The 20,706-nt window shown below is 30.8% G+C and overlaps 1 protein-coding gene across 1 annotated transcript; it reads left to right on the top strand.

Annotated features, from left to right (window-relative positions):
- Window positions 1-2,134: 2,134 nt before the first annotated feature.
- On the top strand, window positions 2,135-17,140 carry LOC143083816 (synaptonemal complex protein 3-like). Its single transcript, XM_076260190.1, has 8 exons — window positions 2,135-2,323; window positions 4,969-5,029; window positions 5,863-5,897; window positions 7,986-8,103; window positions 9,302-9,401; window positions 12,803-12,901; window positions 16,333-16,437; window positions 16,952-17,140. Exons 1-8 carry the CDS (start codon window positions 2,206-2,208, stop codon window positions 17,003-17,005), a joined length of 690 nt encoding a protein of 229 aa, XP_076116305.1. The 5' UTR covers window positions 2,135-2,205; the 3' UTR covers window positions 17,006-17,140.
- The last annotated feature ends 3,566 nt before the right edge of the window (window positions 17,141-20,706 follow it).

The raw sequence follows: 20,706 nt of genomic DNA, 5'->3' as shown, positions 1-20,706 counted from the left end.
ATAATGTCTCCTAATGTATCATGTATCTGCTATTACTTGTACGAACTTCAAGAGTTTTGTGGCTAAAAAAAAATCAGTGGACAGGAAAATGGTAATCTTTTTTTTGTCTCAGTTAAACTTAAGGTAGTTCATAAGTCTATATATTTTGAGACAGAATTTTCTTATACTTAGCCAATAAGAAAATTTTACTATGCTCTTTACAAAATAAAATAAAAAGTATGAGTCACCGTGCTGTCTTTTAAGCTATGAGTCGTTGAAAATTGCCTAAATTTGGTTAGATTGTTCATGGAAAAACACATTTGTTTGCAAAAAAAAAATCTATGGGATAGAATTTTGAAATAAATTGTGAAAAGATAGGATTTGTAATATGTTTCAAGAAAATAAAAAGAAAAAAGGATGTCAACGAACTTGTTTTTTTTTTTGTTGCTACAAATGAAAAAAAAAATCGCTATCAGTCCAGTGTAATTTTTTTCTAAAAGAGTTATCTTCCCTTAAATGGCTCATTTGAAAAAAAAATAATTCTAAATGCAAAAAAAATGATATTTGTTTAAATATTTTGAATTATACAATAAATCACTAAGCTTTCTTTATAATAAATAAACAATCTACCAAATACATTGCCAATCTGTATCCAAATTTGCAGATTAGGGCAAATAACTAGACCGTTTTTTTACTGTGTTTGTACAATCCAAGATGGCGATATACCATGAATCTATCTTAAACCCTCAAGTCAAATTGGTCACTTAAAACTACGTTACTGTAGAAGGAAAAGATAGGTGCCTCACTGTGGGCATTCATTGTGGTTAGCTATATCTTACTCCTTAAAGTCCAGCTAACCCACAACCCGACTGTATAGTACAAGCAGGCATACATTTTTGATACTATTTGGCATTTTCAAATTTGAGTTTTTTTATTTGGCTTCTTGCTTTATTTATTTGCAATTTGAATTTATATACCATTTGGCATCCCCCGATTTTTTTAAACAGTTTTTGTGAAAAAAACTTCACAGAAATAATACATTTATAGTATACATTGTGGTTTAACTTATACTTTTAAAAATATAATGACTTGTAAGTCCTTGTATGAGTATTTGAATGCAGATAAAGTATTGTATTTTTTTTTTAATTCACTGGATACTGAGAAGCACCTTAGGTTCCCTTCTTCAAAACCAATCATAATGTTTACTCCCCCCCCCCCCGGGTCTTTTTCCCAGATCATTTCTGTTGTGTATGATAGATCGTTTTTTATGTGGGGGGGGAGGGGCTGACTGCCTAAGAAGAGGGTCGCCCAAGTCATGCTTCCTTCGAGTGTACTGTGTTTAATCAACCAAATTTTTCCTACAAAATGGGGGGGGGGGGTGGGGGCGGGCAACCCTAGTCAACCCATAAGGGATCAGTTCTTTGGTCCGAAAGGTCAATAGTCCGAAGGGTCGTTGGTCCGAAGGGTACTAGTCGGTAATACTCCGTTAATAATCATCTCCCTAGTAAGGAGGGGATGGACATGGCCGGAACCCGGGAGATATCCTGTACCCCCAGTTTCCCCGTAGATTTGTATTTGCTGGTTACATGTATGTATTCGTATAATTTAAAATTTCTGTCAATCTAATACGGTTTATAGACACTCATTTGGTTTAAATCTGTTCAGTTTCAGAGAGGTGTATGCAGCATTGCTACCGATGAATGACGAAGGCTATCAATATATCACTGATTATGACACTAGCTCATACCATATATGGATCTTTTGGACCAAGTGAGCAACAATTAAGTCGAAAGTAGAAACCGCGCATGAATTTGTTTACGCAGTCCTATTCTATTTTAAAATGAAATTATTAATAATTTGAGACAAAATTATTAATGCACACACATAAATTATAGGTAAAAAGTATATATATTCTTCAATACCATATATGGATCTTTTGGACTAGGTGAGCAAAAATTAAGTCGTAAGTAGAAACCGCGCATGAATTTGTTCACGCAGTCCTAATATTTTAAAATGATATTATTTACAATTTGGGACAAAATTATTAATGCACATACATAAATTATAGATAAAAAAGTATATATTCTTCAAATACGACACCCATCATGAAGCAGCTCCACGATATATAACGGACTTTGTGTTTCCGCGTAATGTAATAACAAAGCACTACCGGATGTTAATGGTTCGTCTGCATCTTCTTATACTCCATCAACAAACCAAAACAAGATGCCGAAAGCACAGAAAAGAAAAGCTGATGGAAACCAACAACTTGAGCAGGGAAAACAACTCATTGATGATGATAATAATGGTTCAGAGAGCAGTCAATCTAGCAGTCCAATCAGAGGTGCTCAGAACATTATTTCAATGCAATTACGGCCTTCCTTTACTTTAGCGGTCCCAACATTACTGTTGAAAAATAGAGGGTCCCATAATCTTCATATGTTTTTTGGCTTGTATATAGGTTGTGGGACCCCTAAAGTAAATGAAAGCATTATAGTACTCTTTTACTTTAGGGGTCCTAATTAAGTTATCTTTATATAAGTTGTACGAAATCTTTATAAAGGTTGTGGTGTGAACATATATTTGTTCCGCATAATACTTGTTTCCCCTGGAACAAAACTATGGATCATAAAAGTTCTTGGCATCAAACATTACATTATATTATTTCCACCTTCATAAGATATTTTCCTGGAACTAAAATGTCATATGGTTTCATAATATTTGTTCCTTTAAAGAAAAAGTGTCATTTGATTTTTTACACCTGCTTACCTCTTAATTAATGTTCACCTCACATGACATTTACCTGTACATATTTTCAATATTTTATTACTGCATGCTGCACTGTGATCATATAATAAATATTTCTGGAACTTTAATTATTTAATAACCATGATAACTATTCCTGCAACATTTGTAATATAGCCATTATTCCAATATGCCTGGAACTTTTATAATACAACTAATATTCCTAGAACTTTTATAATATAACAAATATTCCTGGAACTTTTATAATATAACAAATATTCCTGGAACTTTTATTATATAAAACATGGTCCATGATATTTATTCCAAAGAACTTTTAGCATATATAACAAAAGTTCCATTGGGAACTTTCCTTATGTAATATTTTATCCTTTTTGAAGGAAATTTTCTTATAGCATTGGATAAAATATTATATAAGGAAAGTTCCCAATGGAACTTTTGTTATATGCTAAAAGTTCTTTGGAACAAATATTATGGGGGAACTTATATTCTGTCACATATAGGGAACTAATTTTTTATAGAATTACATACCACAAACTTTAATGGATTGGGACCCCTAGGGTAAAGTCCAAAAATGTCTGGACCCCTAAAGTAAAAGAAGGCTGCAATTACTGCAAAAGAATTTTTAAAATACTTTTTTTATTCAAAGTCGAACAAAAACAAATAGTACATCTCAAGTCCAGAACTTCAGAAGTAGTTTTATGTTCCAGGATAGAAAGAGGGACGGAAGATACCAAAGGGACAGTCAAACTCCTAAATCTAAAATAAAATGACAACGCCATGACTAAAAATGAAAAAGACAAGCAATAGTACACATGACATAACATAGAAAACTAAAGAATAAACAACACGAACCCCACCAAAAACTAACAGTGATCTCAGGTTCTCCGGAAGGGTAAGCAGATCCTGCTCCACATGTGGCACCCATCGTGTTGCTTATGTGATAACAAATCCGGTAAATAGTCTAATTAAGTAGGTCACATTCTTGAAAGGGAAGGGGATTGTAGTTAGGACGTAAGGAACATATTCGATATCATTTGTGAAACGGTTATTCCATAACGATCAACCAACTCGTGATGGCGTCAGTAAAATTTACGAAGGGATGATTTCAACTTCACCATTTCAAACTCTTGGTGTAATAGCTTCCTTGTGAGCAGCAACCCTCTATTAAGAAAATCATGATAGGAAATGCAAGCACGGAATATCGTATCAATTGGAAGATATATTCTCCGTATGCAGGTGCTGCTGGAATGTTGCTACTTAGAAATGGAAAGTTCACAATTGGAAAGCTGAAACCATATCTTTTGTCGTAAAGTTTTGTTTTCAACTGACTCTCATTGTCAATTTCTAGATGTAAGTCAAGATATGAGGCCGACTTAACTGTATCTGTAGTATCTTTTGTCTCTAGTTCGATGGGATAGATGCGTTCCACATACTAAGTCACCGAATTTTGAATTATTTAGTGAAAGAACATCATCTATATAGCTGAAAGTAGGGTTAAAGGATATTGCTAACTTTTGATCTTTCTTCCTAAGAAGTAAGTCAGCAAGTAGAGGGGCACAGTTTGTTCCCATTGGAATGCCGACAGTCTGTTGAAAAACATGTCCTCTGAACATAACAAATACAATGTATGTTGTCAATCAAGAAATCAAGCATCTTGATAATAAAGTCCTTCAAAACATGCTGTTAACTTATATATTAGTATACTCTGTCTATATATTCATTCTTTATTTGTACAGAACTGAAATAAAATTGATGGATGATGCTTTGGTTTTTTTTCGACTTTTTCCAATATTTTTTCAGCGTATGTTATTTTTACATTTTATTGATCTCAAGTGTGTCAACATTGCCTTTTTACCAAAGGTGGATCTAGAGAGAGTGCCCCCTCTTATTATTATTTTACTATTTTTAAGTTGAAAATATAGAAGAAAAAGTCACAATTTGACACAGACTGATATATTATATGCTCCTTAATTAATGCAAAAGCTTTAAAAGGTACAGACATGAGTGGTGACAAAATGTAAAAAAATCTCAAATTAGAAAACCAACTACATGTACCTTTTAAAATTATTTACAAAAGAAAAAAAAATGTTTACCACCTTTAAAAACAAAGTTGCATGAACCATGAATGATGAAAAAAAACTATTTTTCTGAGGTATTTTCATGTTTCTTATTTAGCTTTATATTATAAAAACAACTGTATTACATATAATATCATGTTTTCAGATGAAACTCCTATCATACCAAGAAAGAAGAAGAATGAGGGTGGACCAGATGAAGATGTTGGGTAAATGTTTTAATTTTGTTACCACATGGAAAATGATAGACCCAAGGACTTCATAATTTATTTGTAATGACATTTTTGCTCTGATTGGGAATTGGCAAAAATGCTGGTTTTATTTTTCTTTATTTTGATGAGCTTGATTAAAAAATGTCTTAACTTTTAACTCAATAATTTTGAACCATCTACTACACATATTAATTACTTTAGACCTCAAAAAATCAACTGCAAAAATTATTGGTACTATTTATATTATTTTGTATTTTTTGGAAAAAAGCAACAAGACCTCTATTGTGAATGAAACTAATATTCAATCCAGAATTGCTGAAAAGAATTGTGGCTGAAAAATACATGATGTTACTGCATTAATCAAATGACGAGAAATTTGTATGGTCCTCAACCTTTTATACCATAATTTTAACCTTTCATCCACCTTCAATGAAAAATGCATTATGGTCTTCAGAATTTTCAATTTTCTATGTTTTATGTGTCTATATAAAAAAAAAGTAGATTCTGTATAACTATCTAACAAAGGAGACAAAACAATGAGCTAGAAAATGCCTAGTATGAATTGAAAAATGGATAACACTTCAAAAGAGAAAAGTATTGGGCTGAGTATTAATAAAAGATTAACCAACAACAAGCAAGGTATTATAGGTTCCTGGCCCAGGAAAGGTACATCAGGCTGTAGTCGGGAATTTCTGAAGTGGGGGGGGGGGGGGGGTATTTGGACTCATAAACTCAACTTTAACAGTCACAATTCGTACAGAACATTGACTTCAACAGTGCTAATTTGTTTTCAGGGGCTAAGCAAATTAATGAGTTGTTTTATTTTTCAGACAAGAAATGCAAAAGATGCTGGAGTGCTTTGGAGGTATGAATCTATGCATAATTTGTTGACAACTCACTGAGAGAACAGTTGTCCTTTATTTTTGAACACAGTAAATTAAGGTGGTACCTAACACTACAGAGAGATAACTCTGTAAAATCAGCTAAACGTTTTAATTATGTTGTGTTGTTAAGGGAATATTAAGCTTCTCAGTGATCAAAATTAGTGTTTGTCAAATTGCTATATAAGCAGTGTAATATTTCTGACAAAATGGTTGGTTCAAATTTTTTGAAATTTTTATATTTTTGTCAAAGGGTCAAAGTAAATACTTATCAAATTTTTATGAAAATTAAACGAGCCAAATTAATTTGAGTGAAAGTGTTGGGTACCACCTTAAATACAATTATTTACATATCTAGTTTGAAAGTAACATATCTTTTAAGTTTTCTGGGTTCACTGATGATGGAAATGTGATAGTTGGGTTAGTGAGTTTACCTTTTTAGTTTTCTTTAAGTCAAATTGTGCTGAAAACTATTTATGCTGAACATTTTGAAAATCAAATTCAGTCATGTATATCCTTTTAGAAAACCTAAGTTATCTCTATTAAAATTAAATAAATCAAATAACTAAAACTGGTGATCAACTCCTTATATGAGAAAATAAATGGTGACATCTTATTGATAATAATCTTGTGAAAATTATAAAAGATAAAGAGAAACTGTAAATATTATAAATGATCTACCATAACATCAAATGATGAAAGTCCTAAATTGACCATTAAATGTCAGATGAAACCATTTTTAGCTTCTTCTTATCACTTAGCATTCCTCCTTGTCCATTAATTATTACATAAATCTTTTCCTTTGAAACCACTGGCAAGAATTTATCCAAACCAGGCCACAATTATTAATTGTGTGTGTTATATCTAGTTAGCATGCATGGTAAACATGACTTAAACAAAGTATAGCCTTGCTGTCTGGGTAAATTCTAGCTGGGTAAATTGATATAAAATCTGGCAGGGGAAGAAATTGTCAGAATGTTGAAATCTACTAAATGTCAATTTACATCAAAACTGTCAGAAGACTAATTATAGGAGTTATTGCCCTTAAATGACAACATTTACCAGTTCTTTATTTATTTTTGGATAATTACTTGAAAAGTATGAAACTTTTTATAAAACAAAAACAATCTACTAGACCAGATAAAAAAAAAATTACAATTTTTCAATGTGTTTTATTTTTTATATAATTATTTTCAGAATGTTATCATAGATATATACGAACTTAAAAACAACCATTAAAATCTTCTAAGTCTAATAGTAAAAATCATCAGTTGACTCTTTATTGCAATAATTGCTCTTCAATGACAATGTTAAGTGATTTTGCCTTTTAGCTTTAGAACTATTATAGAGATCAATTGATACTTTAAGTGACAAAATTTATAAGCAAAGACTAGATCTACAAAGAAGTGAACATGTCTGAAATTGTTGGTCTCTTAATTTAATTCTTGCTGTTTAGTGTCACCAAATGTTTTTCATCTTTTAATTATAAAAGAGAGACAGACACAACAAAAATGATAAGCATGACAAGGTCTACAAATGAATCCAATTTTGTGGAAATCTTTAGCAGACCTCTTATAGTAATAATTGCCCTTAAATGGTGATCTTTTTATTTACCCTTTTTTGTGTTTTTGACAAAATTATAGAAGATAGAGAGAAACTGCAATATGAAAAAATAATCATCAATACAAGATCAACAAATAAGAGATTTTTGTAATGAACTGAATTATAGTCTCAGTTTTTAAGACTTACTTTCTATTATACATTGTAGTTGCGATTTATTTGTGATTTCAGAGTTATGGAACTTTAACCATCACATTGCAAAACATTTCAAGACATGTATCACTCTAGTTTCAATACTTCAAACTTCCTATACACCAAACACAATTTATAACCTAAGTTTACTTTATTGTATTAAATTTGTATTAAAATTCAAGTGGTTATGCACTAAAACTAAAAATTGAATTTGTTAGATAACAATGAAAAATTTAGGGAGATTTAATCAAGATAGTATATAAGTCTGCTTAAAATCAAAACCCCTTGCTCACTGATAATTGTGTTTTTCTCTTTTTCAGCTGACATAACAAAAACTATGGTAGCTAAGAGGAAAAGACTAGAACAGTTGACTCAAAATTCACTGAAAAATACCAACAAAAAGGTAGAAGATATCTGGACAACACAAAAGAATGAAAGGTTTGTCAGGGAGGATTTTTTAAGATTATTTTGCTTTATGATAAATTATCATACTTTTATTTTTAGATTTTGTGATCATTTAATGATTTACTAACGCATAGCTATGTTGTTATCAATATGAAAACTAAATGTGTAACACAAATCAAAACTTAAAAGCAGTAAGTGTTATTTATTCTAAGAAACAATATTAATACAGCACTTAAGGAGGCTCGAGGGTATAAAAATTCAGAAAAAAAATAAACATTTGTATTTTCATTACAAATTTATTTTTTTACTTTATTAGTTGTTACTTTATCATATGGTACAAAAATAATTCAGAAAAATCAATTTGTTTTGGCCCCAGATGACTTTTAAAATGTATATATCATTGAAAAAGTTCCAAATTATCTCCCTTTGGTGCAAAAATGCCATCCTTTTTTTTCTCTTATAAGTTCAACAGAAAAAAAGTACCTTGACAAATATGTATGCTTCTTTTGAAGGCAGATTGTGAGCTTAAATGAACGGTTACCTCATGTTTTTATTTTATTTTCTATTCAGCATAAGATAAAGTTCATTTATTGAAAAATATAGCGTAATCCTATATTTAAAAAAAATTTGATTTATACCCGAGAGCCCCCTAAATTCAGAGAAAATATAAAAAACTAGATGTGTCTAAACGACAAGAATGGCCTCGTCTCAAAAAGTTGCAATTTCAATCACACATGTGGAAACAAACGTGATGTTAGTCTCACATATAAAAATCAGCTCAATATCTGAAAGCCTTTAGGAAAAAAGTTTATTACTGTGATTTTCAACAAAAAATCAAAGTCAAAAGCCTGTAAATTCGGCAAAAATTAGGGGAGCGGAACAAAACTCAAACTTGAACTGTATCTCATCATTGTTAACTCATATACCAAAAATCTGCCCAATATCTAAAGGCGTTTAGAAAAAAACTCCGTACAACAATGGTTTGTTGGAGATTGACAGAATGACAGACAAGGGTAAAACTATATGGTCCCAACAACTTTGTTGCAGGGCCTTAAATTATTAAGCATACACTATAATGTGAATGTATGGGAAATCATAAAAGGCCAACTATAAACTGTATGCAACTATCTGTTCAATAAATGGTAACTGTTAAACTTTCACTTGTACTTCATTAGTAGAAATAATATATATACTTGCTAATATTTGAGGGAAGTTTTAAATTTTCTTTTAGGGTAAAACTCCAGGATGAGTACAACAGACAAATAAGTAATGTATTGGGCCAATGGGAATCAGATATAGAAAAAACAAAAGAACAAGAAGAGAAATTAACAGTAAGTTATCAGTTCCTTTGGCTATAGCAAAGAAATGGAATACATATAGTTAGGCCAAAAAAAATATATGTCTGTTTCCTGTTTCCCGACCGACCCTGACTCAAACCCCCCGACCCTAGATCTTTTTATTCAAATCCGGAAAAAAATCGTTTCCGGTCCGATCCAGATCCGTATTTTACTATGCCCAAACAATCAAAATGGCTGCTCACAGCACAAATGTGCTACAATTAAGGTTTAAAAAATGTCAGCACTGGGAGGATTATTCAACTAAAGCTTCTTTAAAGGGATTAAATCATTTTGGGGTACAGGACCCTAACCAAACATGACATGTAACTGACTGCAAATCTGACAGGGAGTGCAAAAAAAAAAAAAAAAAAATCCCGACCTACCGACCCTGATTTATTTGCCTTGGAAGCAGGAAACAGACATATATTTTTTTTTGGCCTTATCTTTTTTTTGAAAATGTCTTAAAATGCTATTTTTAATTGTCATTCTGTGATGCAAAAAAAAAATATTAACAAAGGTAATTTTATGTGACTGTCATACAAATGAAAGGTTTAGCTAGCTATACAATCAGGTTCAATCCACCATTTTCTACATAAGAAAATAAATTTATGTACCAAGTCAGGAATATGAAAGTTGTTATCCATTCATTTGATGTGTTTGAGCATTTTATTTTGCCATTTGATTATGGACTTTCCTTTTTGAATTTTCCTCAAAGTTCAGTATTTTTATGATTTTACTATTTTAGACCTTTTAATACAGGTTGAAATTTTTATACATGTATAGGTAATTTGCACTTTAATTTTTTTCCTTCAAAAATTGAATGTATTAAGAGTCTAGAATATCTACCATAAAAGTGCCAACTATACAAGCTCGATTACAGTACTGTAATACATCTTATATATAAAACATGTTGTGAGTGGGGTAACTGGAAATATCAGGTGTCTGTGTGTCCATCCAGTTTTGATTGGGCTCTCACATGTACAATTCTCTCTTTAGGTAACTTGTATCATAGGTTTATAACAGCAATGTTTTAGGTCTGTCTTGGGTAATTTTGATAAATCAGTGCTGATTAATTATTTCTTTTATTGAAATTATGCCCCTTGGAAATGTTAATTATATGGAAAATTGCATCATCAGCACTCTTGTGTGTACAATTCTTGGTAGAATTTTAGTAAACTGAAATCATAGATTTATATTAGCAATATGTCTTGGACGAATTTGAAAATCAGTGTTGTCAATAATTTTTAAAAGAGTTATGTCCCTTGGAAAATTGTCTTATAAGTGCATCAATTTGTAATGTGCCCCTTGAAAATATGGGTTAATGGTTTCTGGAAATTGCAATGTTATTGTTCTCATGTGTTCAATTTATGCCAGAATTTTATCATAGGTTTATATCAACAATCTTTTTGACACTTTTGAAAATAAGTCAAAGCTATAAAGTACTTATCAAATATTTTTAAAGAACAATTCCCCTTGTAAATATAGATTAGGCCACTTTTTTTTATTTGTTGGTTTACGGATCCGCCGACCCTATTTTTCTCAATTTTAAAATATAAATAAAAACGATTTTGAAGATTTTTTTTAATTCCGCCGACCCTTTTCTGTTTGAAGAAGTACAAATGAAAATAAAAACATAAATAAAAAAGAGCGGCTTTTCTTCCTTGACCCTCATAGTGGATTCGAAAATACTGTGCAGTTCCCTGTTCAGTCAACATTTTATCATGATCTAATGTGGTGAAAAGGAACCAGTTAAAAAGGCGCTTCCCTGTTTAGTCAACGTTTCACCATGATCTAATGTGAAAAGGAACCAGTTGAAAATGGAGGACCAGATACGATTTTACTATACTTGGATTTACACATTAATTGTTGGCGATTTTCGGTGTAAATTTAGCAGTTGAACAAAATTAACACCGCAGTTGTGAATAATAAAAATGAAAATAATTTTTGAGATCGTTTTTGGAATTTTGTCGGCAAAGTTATTGGACCTCGGACCACTGCTAATTTGAACCCCTGTTTCAGACAGTTATTGAGGTTGACAACGGGTCAATTTTTGTTCAAGTGTTGATCAGAAAGTTTGAAACACGTCGAAAGGAGCTGTTTTGGTTCAATTAAACATATGAGGTACCTGTCCAAATAATTATGACATCTGGCAAGGCTTCCTGGGGTCCCAGAAAGAATAGAAAAATAGCCTTGCCAGATGTAACTAAAGGGAAGGATATTTTAACTTGCTGCCAGGGATGGGTGTCTGATTAATTGACCTTATTATATAAATGCCTAAATATCTTCCCACCGAACCCATTAAGATTTAATGGAACAGAGATGGGATATGGTGAACAAGATCCCAACACAAAATCAGAACATGTATTGCTGTCATAGAATGTCTGACAATTAATATCTCTTCGACATTTATAAAAAGGGACAATCACAGGACACTTTGAGATATAAGTTTATACTTAGCAGTGTAAAATAGCATAAAAAAAATTATGTTTATATGTACCAATATATATGTTTATATATGCAGAGTATTATATAAGATTGTATTATGTTATGAGGATATTTGTCACTCCCTGATTTAATTTTGATAAATAAATACACAGAACAAAAATAAATGCAATTGGAAAACACACTTCCCTTTCATCAGAGACATATATGTATCTGCTTTCATCTTTCTACATTGACATTGGACTCCTTGTAACACATTATTTAAAACAGCAAGAATTAATACCAGCTTATGAAATGATCTGCATACATGGTTAGTATTATACTATAGAGTAATGTCATTGTTTGTTTCTCGATTTTTGGTAAAAAAAAACAGTATTAATTCCATTTTTTTTTTTTTTTTTTTCGACCTCCTACCTTATATTTTTTCATTACCGGGTATTTTTATTTTTATTTTTTTTTTTTACCTCCTACCCTTCCTTTTTTAAGAAGAATCTCGTAAACCAACTAATAAAAAAAAGTGGCCTTATAATGGATATAACATTGCATTTGCTCTGAAGCCTTAATTCATTTCTCTCCTTGGATATTGATTGGGGACTGGCTTCAGGTTAAAGTTTTTGGTCCAGGTAGATTTTGATGAAGTTGAAGTCCAATCAACTTGAAACTTAATACACATGTTTCCTATGACATGATCTTTCTAATCTTAATTCCAAATTAGAGATTTAATCCCATTTTCACGGTCCCCTTTAAACATAAAAAATGATAGTGCAGGTGGGGCATCCATGTACTGTGGACACATTCTTGTTTAGTTATTGTCCTTGTAACTTGGATGATAAAGTATGTGCAAGGAGGGGGATATATTGGGACTCCGTTCTTTTATTAAGTTTTATTCAATTCCTTGATCTTTTTTTTTTTTAAGCTAGTGAAAGTACTTAAAAATTCATTTTTATTTTCAGTTACTTTTCAAACAGCAACAAAAATTGTTTCAGCAAGCAAGAGTTGTACAATCTCAGCGACTAAAAACAGTTCAACAGCTGCATGAACAATACTCTAAGGTAAGGTCATCTTTGGACAAAAACTTGGTATCTTTTAAGCTTTAATAGCCAATTGCAACAGATTTTTATACGACCACAAAAAATTTTGCGGTTGTATATTGGTATCAAGTTGTCGTCAGCGTCGTCCGAAGACGGATGGTTTCAGGATAATAACTTTAGTATAAGAAAATAGAAATCAATAAAATTATAACCCAATGTTTATAACCACAAAAGGAAGCTTGGGATTGATTTTTGGGTTATGGTCCCTAAGGTTAAGGAATTACAACAAAACAAACATTTATCTAGTGTCAGGACAATAAGTTGTGTATAAGTATTTCTATTGTTCTGAAATTGTACCACAATGTTTAATACCATAAGTAGAAGGTTGGGATTTATTTTAAGGGTTATGAGGCAAACAGTCTAGGAATAAATGGCAAAAAAGGGGCCAAAAACAAGCACTTTTGAAGTTTCAAGACAATAAATTGGTGTTATCTTTCTGTGTCCAGAATGGTTGTTGAATCACCTAAAACCGATACTTTATGAAGTCTTCTTTGAAAATTGGAGTTATCTTTCTTTTTCCAGAATAGTAGTTAAATCAACTTAAATCAATGCTATATATATACAATATACAATGCAATATTCACTTTAGGCCAAAAAAAAATATATGTCTGTTTCCTGCTGCCAAGGCAAAAAAATCAGGGTCGGTACCTTAATTGTATCACATTTGTGCTGGGAGCAGCCATTTTGATTGTTTGGGTATAGTAAAATACAGATCTGGATCGGACCGGAAACGAATTTTTCCGGACCTGAAACGATTTTTTTCCGGAATTGAATAAAAAGATCTAGGGTCGGGGGCTTTGAGTCAGGGTCGGTCGGGAAACAGGAAACAGACATATATTTTTTTTTGGCCTTACTACCAACTGATAAATTAGAGCAATTTTTACCTTTCAGTGATTACAAGCACTTTGATTACCATTCTAGGGTTATGCCCCTTTACAAGTGGAATAATTGAAGAATTTTTTAGTTTCTGTTCACTTAAAGTCATAAGAAACCTCAAATAAAAAAAAAAATATTCATATGTTTTTTATAACTAAATTGATAGTTTTCATTATACAACTTATGTCTTATGTACATATATTTTTTTTCTGAAGAAAATTCTTTAATTTGTCCACATTTAGAAGAAGTTTACTTATTTTTCATTGCTTCCTTTCCAGGAAGCAGTTTGCCAACATATTTTCCGTATGCATAATAACCTGAGCGTAACCCTCCTTGTAAAAATCCGGTGATCGCAATACACATGGATCTGTCTTTAAAATAAACAATTATCTGAGTGTACATGTTAAACACGTGCTCAACACACATGCTTTTTGTTATTTGTTTACTATAAGGTGGCATTTGGTTAACTTCGGCTTCAAAACACGGCATTTAATGAGCAGTCATATTTGTTAAATCAAAACAGACAGAGAGAAAAAAAAATTGACGATTATAAGATATATTTGCGTAAAATATGAGAAAATTGTGTACAGAGGACTAAGTTTATGATATATACATGCATTGGTTCAAGAATTGGATAAACATTATTTTTCACCACTCACTCGTTTCTTATAACTTTAACTTAAGTTTGTCTTAACTAAATTTAATGAATGTGTATATAATGCTTATTACCTCTAAACTCAGTTTAAGTTCAATTTTTGGAAGCTTCACTTTTACAGTTCTTAAGTTATGTCCTTTTATAAAGTTATATGCTAGTGGGGGCATCATCTGTGTCCCTTTGGGGGAGGTGGGGGAAAAATTGGAGAGGGGGTAAATTTTTTTTGAGAGGATTGATATTCAACAGCATAGTTTATTGCTCAAAAGCAAAGAAAATATTTTTAAGTTCATTAGACCACATTCATTCTGTGTCATAAACCTATGCTGTGTCAACTATTTAATCACAATCCAAATTCAGAGATGTATCCAGCTTGAATGTTGTGTCCATACTTGCCCCAACCATTCCGGGTTCCACGTCTGCGGTCTTATAAAGCTGCGCCCTGGGGAGCATCTGGTATAGTTTGTTCTTATGTTGGCAGGCCTCGACAATAACGCTTGTCCGATTGTCTGGTACCAGAGGGAAAAAAGGTCGGACAAGTAAAAGCTGTATCAAGCTTGTCCGTTGGGACAAGTACAATTATTCTGCAGAAAATAAATTTCATCCAACTTTGATGATTAAAGTATAATTATAAACAAAAAACAAAACAAAAACAAATATTAATTTGACATGTTTCTGTATTCTGTTTATTCAAATGCAAAACCTTTTTCTATAACATGTTTACTTGCAATCGATAATTTTTAACTGGTTCTTTGTCAGGTACTTTTTAACAGATTAAAGGTATACTATTCTCAGAAACTAGTCTTACTGATCCGAATCAATGCTGCGCTTTATAGATAAGGTTACTTTACAGTACAGTTCGTTACCTGGACAGGTTTAGCTCAAAGTTTAATAGACAAAATTTTTTTTATTCACCATTATTTCATAAAATTCATAAAATCATATTTGATCATAAATAGAAAAAAAAAAACAATACTTGTAATATGGTGACCTATAATTGTAAATTTCTGTGTCATTTGGTCTCTTGTTGAGAGTTTTCTCATTGTCAATCAGACCTTATCTTCTTCTTTTTATTGATTGCATTTGAATAAAACTTTTTCAACTAAAAAAAAAAAACAGGATACAAATCCAATGAGTGTACAGGCCTATAAGGTGGTGCCTAATGTTTAGATTCTGATGAGACTGGCATTGGTGAAAACTAGAACCTAAGTCCTGTGACATGACTAGATTCAGTTGTACTTGACTCATTTTTTTGAAAAGTATTTCAAAAGAAATTCATCAAATTCTATTCTATTATTTAAATTTGTTTTGTTCCTTTAATCAACTTAAAATGTTAAAAGGTTATTTTTAGTTAAAAAAATTTGGACAAAAAAAAAAAAAAGTAACAATTTCATTCGGACAAGTAAGTTTTGGTATGTACTTGTCCTACTGGACAAGTTGAAAAAAAAGTTATTGTAGAGGCCTGGTTGGGCTGTAACACAACTGTCCCATGTTAGGGTGAACATCACAAACATTATTTATGTGTCACAGGGATAAACATGTTTCAGTGCCTGTCCCTTATCAGGAGCCTGCAGATCAGTAGTTATTGTTGGTTCATGTCTGTCATGTTACTTTTGGAAACTTGAAAGCAAAAATGATAAGCAAAGCAAGATCTACAAATTAGTCAACAACGGCCAAAACTGTTAGTCGACTCCTTATTGAAGTTTATGCCCTTTACTGCTGAAACTGCTGAATTTTATGCAGTTTTACATTCATACTTCCTTAGTGGAAACATTTTGCATAGCCAAGAAACAGAAAATAATTTTAGAGAAACTTTATTATATATAGCTATTGACATAACCTCACTTTTTTAATCATTTTTCAGGGAATAGGAGATCTGGACAATTGTCATCAAAGTCAGCATTCTACTGTACAATCTGAAATGAAGAAGGAAATGTCTCTGTTACAGAAAAGAATTCTAATGGATACAGTAAGTTAATGATTACTCAATTCTTTATTAAGTTTAGTTTGTAGTAATTTCGTATAATTGTCTTATGCAAAGATGTAATCATACTCCTATATTCCACAGTTAAAAAAAGATTGGTTTGTTTTAGTTTGTCAATTTTTTGCCTTTACTGTTTAAGCTAACTAAGCAAAAGCTGCTTCATATTTTTTTTTAAATTATACCACACTGACACACAAATATTGATAATTTGCTAAACAAATTTGTTTTTTGTTTTGTATGGAGTTACTCATAAAAAAGAAGTCAAAATTAAAAATTCCAATCTATACAAAAAAAAAAGAACATTTTCATGTACCCTTTTCTTTTATTCATGAAAAGATGATTGACATCAATCTCCCTCTGCTAGTAGCATATCATTTATCTGCTTCTTATAGTGTGCAGAGTTGGATGTTTGAGAGCTGCAGTTTATAATTTCCATTTTGTATCATTAAAATTTTGTTTAAAAAAAACTCTTACTTATGATGTGCACTTTTTTTTTCAGCAACAACAAGAGATGGCAAATGTGAGAAAATCCCTACAGACCATGTTATTTTAGACAGAAAGAGAACATTATGTGACTGGTTGCATATTGATATGACTTTCATTATTTATTTATCATGTTGTGCAAGATTGTTTTGGAATGATATATTCATTGTTATCATTGTAGAATGTATTAAAATGTTAGTATAAATATCAGTTTGTTGTGAGAACCTCTAACAAGCAGGAAATATTGGTTGCAACTAAAGATTGAATTCTATAAATGGTTGTGAAATAAACATATATTTAAATAGATGTTTTAAAAAAGAAAGGCCAATTAAAAAAAAAACTATATTTAAATGATGTTTTGAAAAAAGAAAGTCCAATTAAAAAATCCTATCTTGAAAGTAGACAGACATAAATTACCATGGCCAAAGGAAAATGATAAACTAAAAACTTATAATTCTACACAGAATTTCAAAAATCTAAAGATAAAGCATTACAAACCCAACAGAAGGTTTAGATATTATCAAGGTCCATCTCAAAAGACGAGATCAGATATATTAATAAGGATAAAACATTGACTAAAAAATGAAATATTCTAAAGGCCATAAAGAACTGTGTTTATTTATTCATAAGAGAATATTTATATCAACTATTGCTTATGCCATAAACATTATTATTAGACCCGCTTATTATTCATTCAGTTTTCATTTAAATTATGAGCAGCAGTCTTTTTCAAACAAATATTTGAATAACATTTATATCTTGAAAAGATCTGCAATATATTGTAGTGTATTGCTGTTGGTCAATGTAAATATAATTAAGAAAATTACAATAAGATGCATTTTGACTATCAAACCGGTTATTGTAAATTCAGAAATAATGCATGTATTTATTATTACAATATGATCATTTTAGACTTAAGGTGCGATTTTAATTTTTGCAACATTGAGACAAATACTGTTTACTTTATATAAAAAATTTCAAAAGGCTAGTTTAAATTTTTGTGAATAAAACCCTGTCGCATTTTTCCCAATAATAAAAATATCGAATTTACAGTAATTTTAAACAGGCATGGACCTTTTTGATGTTATTTGAACATTCTCACATTTTGCTTTGCCATATAATTGGTATTATGCAATTGTTTTACTGGTGGCTAGCTACTAGTATAATATATATTTCAGAATACACTAGTATGTATATAGTGATTGCCATTGGTGACTTTGACTGACCACAGTCCCACAGAAACTAGGTGTAGGGTTACATATTTTTTTCCATTTGCATATTTGAGATGCACACTAATGAGTTTCCTGAGAAATTTCTACAATTTTATCCTGAAATTACATTATTACGGTCAACAACTTTTTTTATGAGTTTCTGCTCATTGTCAGTTTGGAGACAATGATTATTTTGATGTTTCAATTACGGTTATAACATGATAATGTTAAGCGCTTGAATGATTTAGATAATCAAGTAGTTCTTTCAAATTTCTTGGTATAAGAACTTCAAAAGAGACTTGTTTTTGTGTTTTTTTAATTCAAAAAGGATTAAGATAAGAAGTTAATCATATGCTCCAACTAACAATTTTGGTTCAAATACTTTTACTATGCAGTTGTTTTTTAAATCTTAGTAATTACAGGTAGAAATCTGAAGTGATAGCATCTTTAAAGATATTCAATACCCATTGCACCATGAAATGGATTTCACACTGCATCTTCTTTTTTATATTTTATTAACAGAGACATATATACACATATAATATGCTTCCTTTTCGTCAGTTTAGGCCTATATAAAACCCCTCTGTCTTTTATTTCTCTTGTGAAATATTTTCTTATTTTTATGTCCTATTTATGGGCATTATGTTTTCTGGTCTGTGTGTCTGTTTGTCCGTCCGTCTGTCCTGCTTCAGGTTAAAGTTTTTTGGTCGAGGTAGTTTTTTATGAAGTTGAAGTCCATTCAACTTGAAACATGTTCCTTATGATATGATATTTCTAATTTTATGCCAAATAAGAGTTTTTACACCATTTTCACAGTCCACTGAACTTAGAAAATGATAGTTCGGATGGGACATCTGTGTACTAAGGACACCTTGTTTACACTCTTTTACGAATTTTATCTTTTTGAATTTTGGGTTTTAAAACATTTTGCCATGGTCGTATATTACATGTAGGTTATTCTAGAAAATAGTGATCTTGTGTACAAATATCATTCTATATAGTATTTAACGTAGTTCAGTCAGCAGTTTCTGGACTAGCAATCCCTGAGAATATATACCCTATTTGAAGAATCTTCTTAAGGTAAACAACCACTAACTTGGATCTGCATGGTCAGTTAGACAGTAGTATACATTTCCCACAAAATTGGTCCTACACACATCTTACTTTCAAAATATATATATTATTTAGGTTATTTTGGTACAACTTTATCCAAAGTGTCTGAATGATGGAAGTTGCTGGATTAAACAAAGAAAGAAATGGAGCAATGATGTAGTGGTTTTATATCTTAAATTATACTTCTTCAATATGAATTATTATGCCACTATTGGTTATCAGTTCACAAAAAATGTTCTTGTATTTGAAAAGAAATAAATGGCAATAGAAAAGGAGTTGATATTATATAATGTAATGTTTGTTTCCTCTAAATATATAACCAAAAAAGTCTATTTTGTGCTATAAGAAAGGTATACTTGTGAACATCTTGTTCGTATACTATTATAAACTTCATAGCTGTGGGTCTGTATGCGGTTTACAGTCAATAATAGAAGAAATATAAAGTAAAAAAAAAATAAAGAATAGAGAATAATAATGCATGGGCAAAATTATATAGAAGAGAGGGAAATTATCTATACAATTAAAAGGGAAAAGAACAAATCCCCTCTCCAGACCATCAATGTTGGACGGTGATGAAGTGATATATAAGTTGTCCGTCTACTTATTATCATGAGGAAACTAAAACTTTAAAACACTAAAATATTAAAAACCCAATTAAAAAAGAGCTATATGAACTATTATCAAACTCTTATTGATGATAAAATAAATAACCAAATGAAATACTACCTATCGCACCCAAGCAAAGAAAAATTTTAACCAAATTTAGAATAAGCGATCATTGTCTCTTAATAGAAACATGACGATATACCAAAACACCACGAAATGAAAGAAAATGTAAAATGACGATGAATTTCATTTTTTTCTTTAACTGTAAAATAAATAAAAATAAAAGAGAAATCTTTCTAAAATATGATATACAAATATATGTAAATTTTAATACACTTAACTTTACTGATAAACTCGTGATTATACTAAATCCATCAACACCAAATGATGTAAAAGCAGTTGTTTCTTTTATTAAAGAGTCATTAGAACTAAGGAAAGGAGAACAATAACTGTCTTCATATCTCATATTGTCGAGTTTTCATTATGTTTGATCATGGAAGTATTATATTGTCAATATAATACTTCCATGGTTTGATCATGTTTGTTTTGTCAATGCATTTGCAATAACCAAAATTGGTTTTTGTCTGTTTTGCAAATAAAGAATTACATTATCATGTATCAATTATGGAATCTTTTTTGTCAAGATATACTGTAACTAAAGCATCTGACATAAAGCTTAAAAAATACACTTAGAAAGCTAAAACTTGTAAAACTTTAAGTTTGATATTGCCTTCTTTATCTGTCATTTTTTTTTTTTTTTTAGAAATTCATAGTTCACAGATTCATTTCTTAATTTGAATTTTCACTCACAGAGAAAAAATTTTGGGCCCTTTATATCTTG

The sequence above is a fragment of the Mytilus galloprovincialis genome, chromosome 7, assembly GCF_965363235.1.
Source record: "Mytilus galloprovincialis chromosome 7, xbMytGall1.hap1.1, whole genome shotgun sequence".
Lineage (NCBI taxonomy): Eukaryota > Metazoa > Mollusca > Bivalvia > Mytilida > Mytilidae > Mytilus > Mytilus galloprovincialis.
Note: the sequence above shows the minus strand (reverse complement) of the source record. Positions and strands in the feature narration are given on the sequence as shown.

Coding starts and splice junctions, on each gene's coding strand:
- LOC143083816 (XM_076260190.1), top strand. CDS start 2,206: ATGCCGAAAGCACAGAAAAGAAAAGCTGATGGAAACCAACAACTTGAG. Junction 5,898..7,985: donor GATGCTGGAGTGCTTTGGAG/GTATGAATCTAT, acceptor TCTCTTTTTCAG/CTGACATAACAAAAACTATG. Junction 9,402..12,802: donor AACAAGAAGAGAAATTAACA/GTAAGTTATCAG, acceptor TTTTATTTTCAG/TTACTTTTCAAACAGCAACA.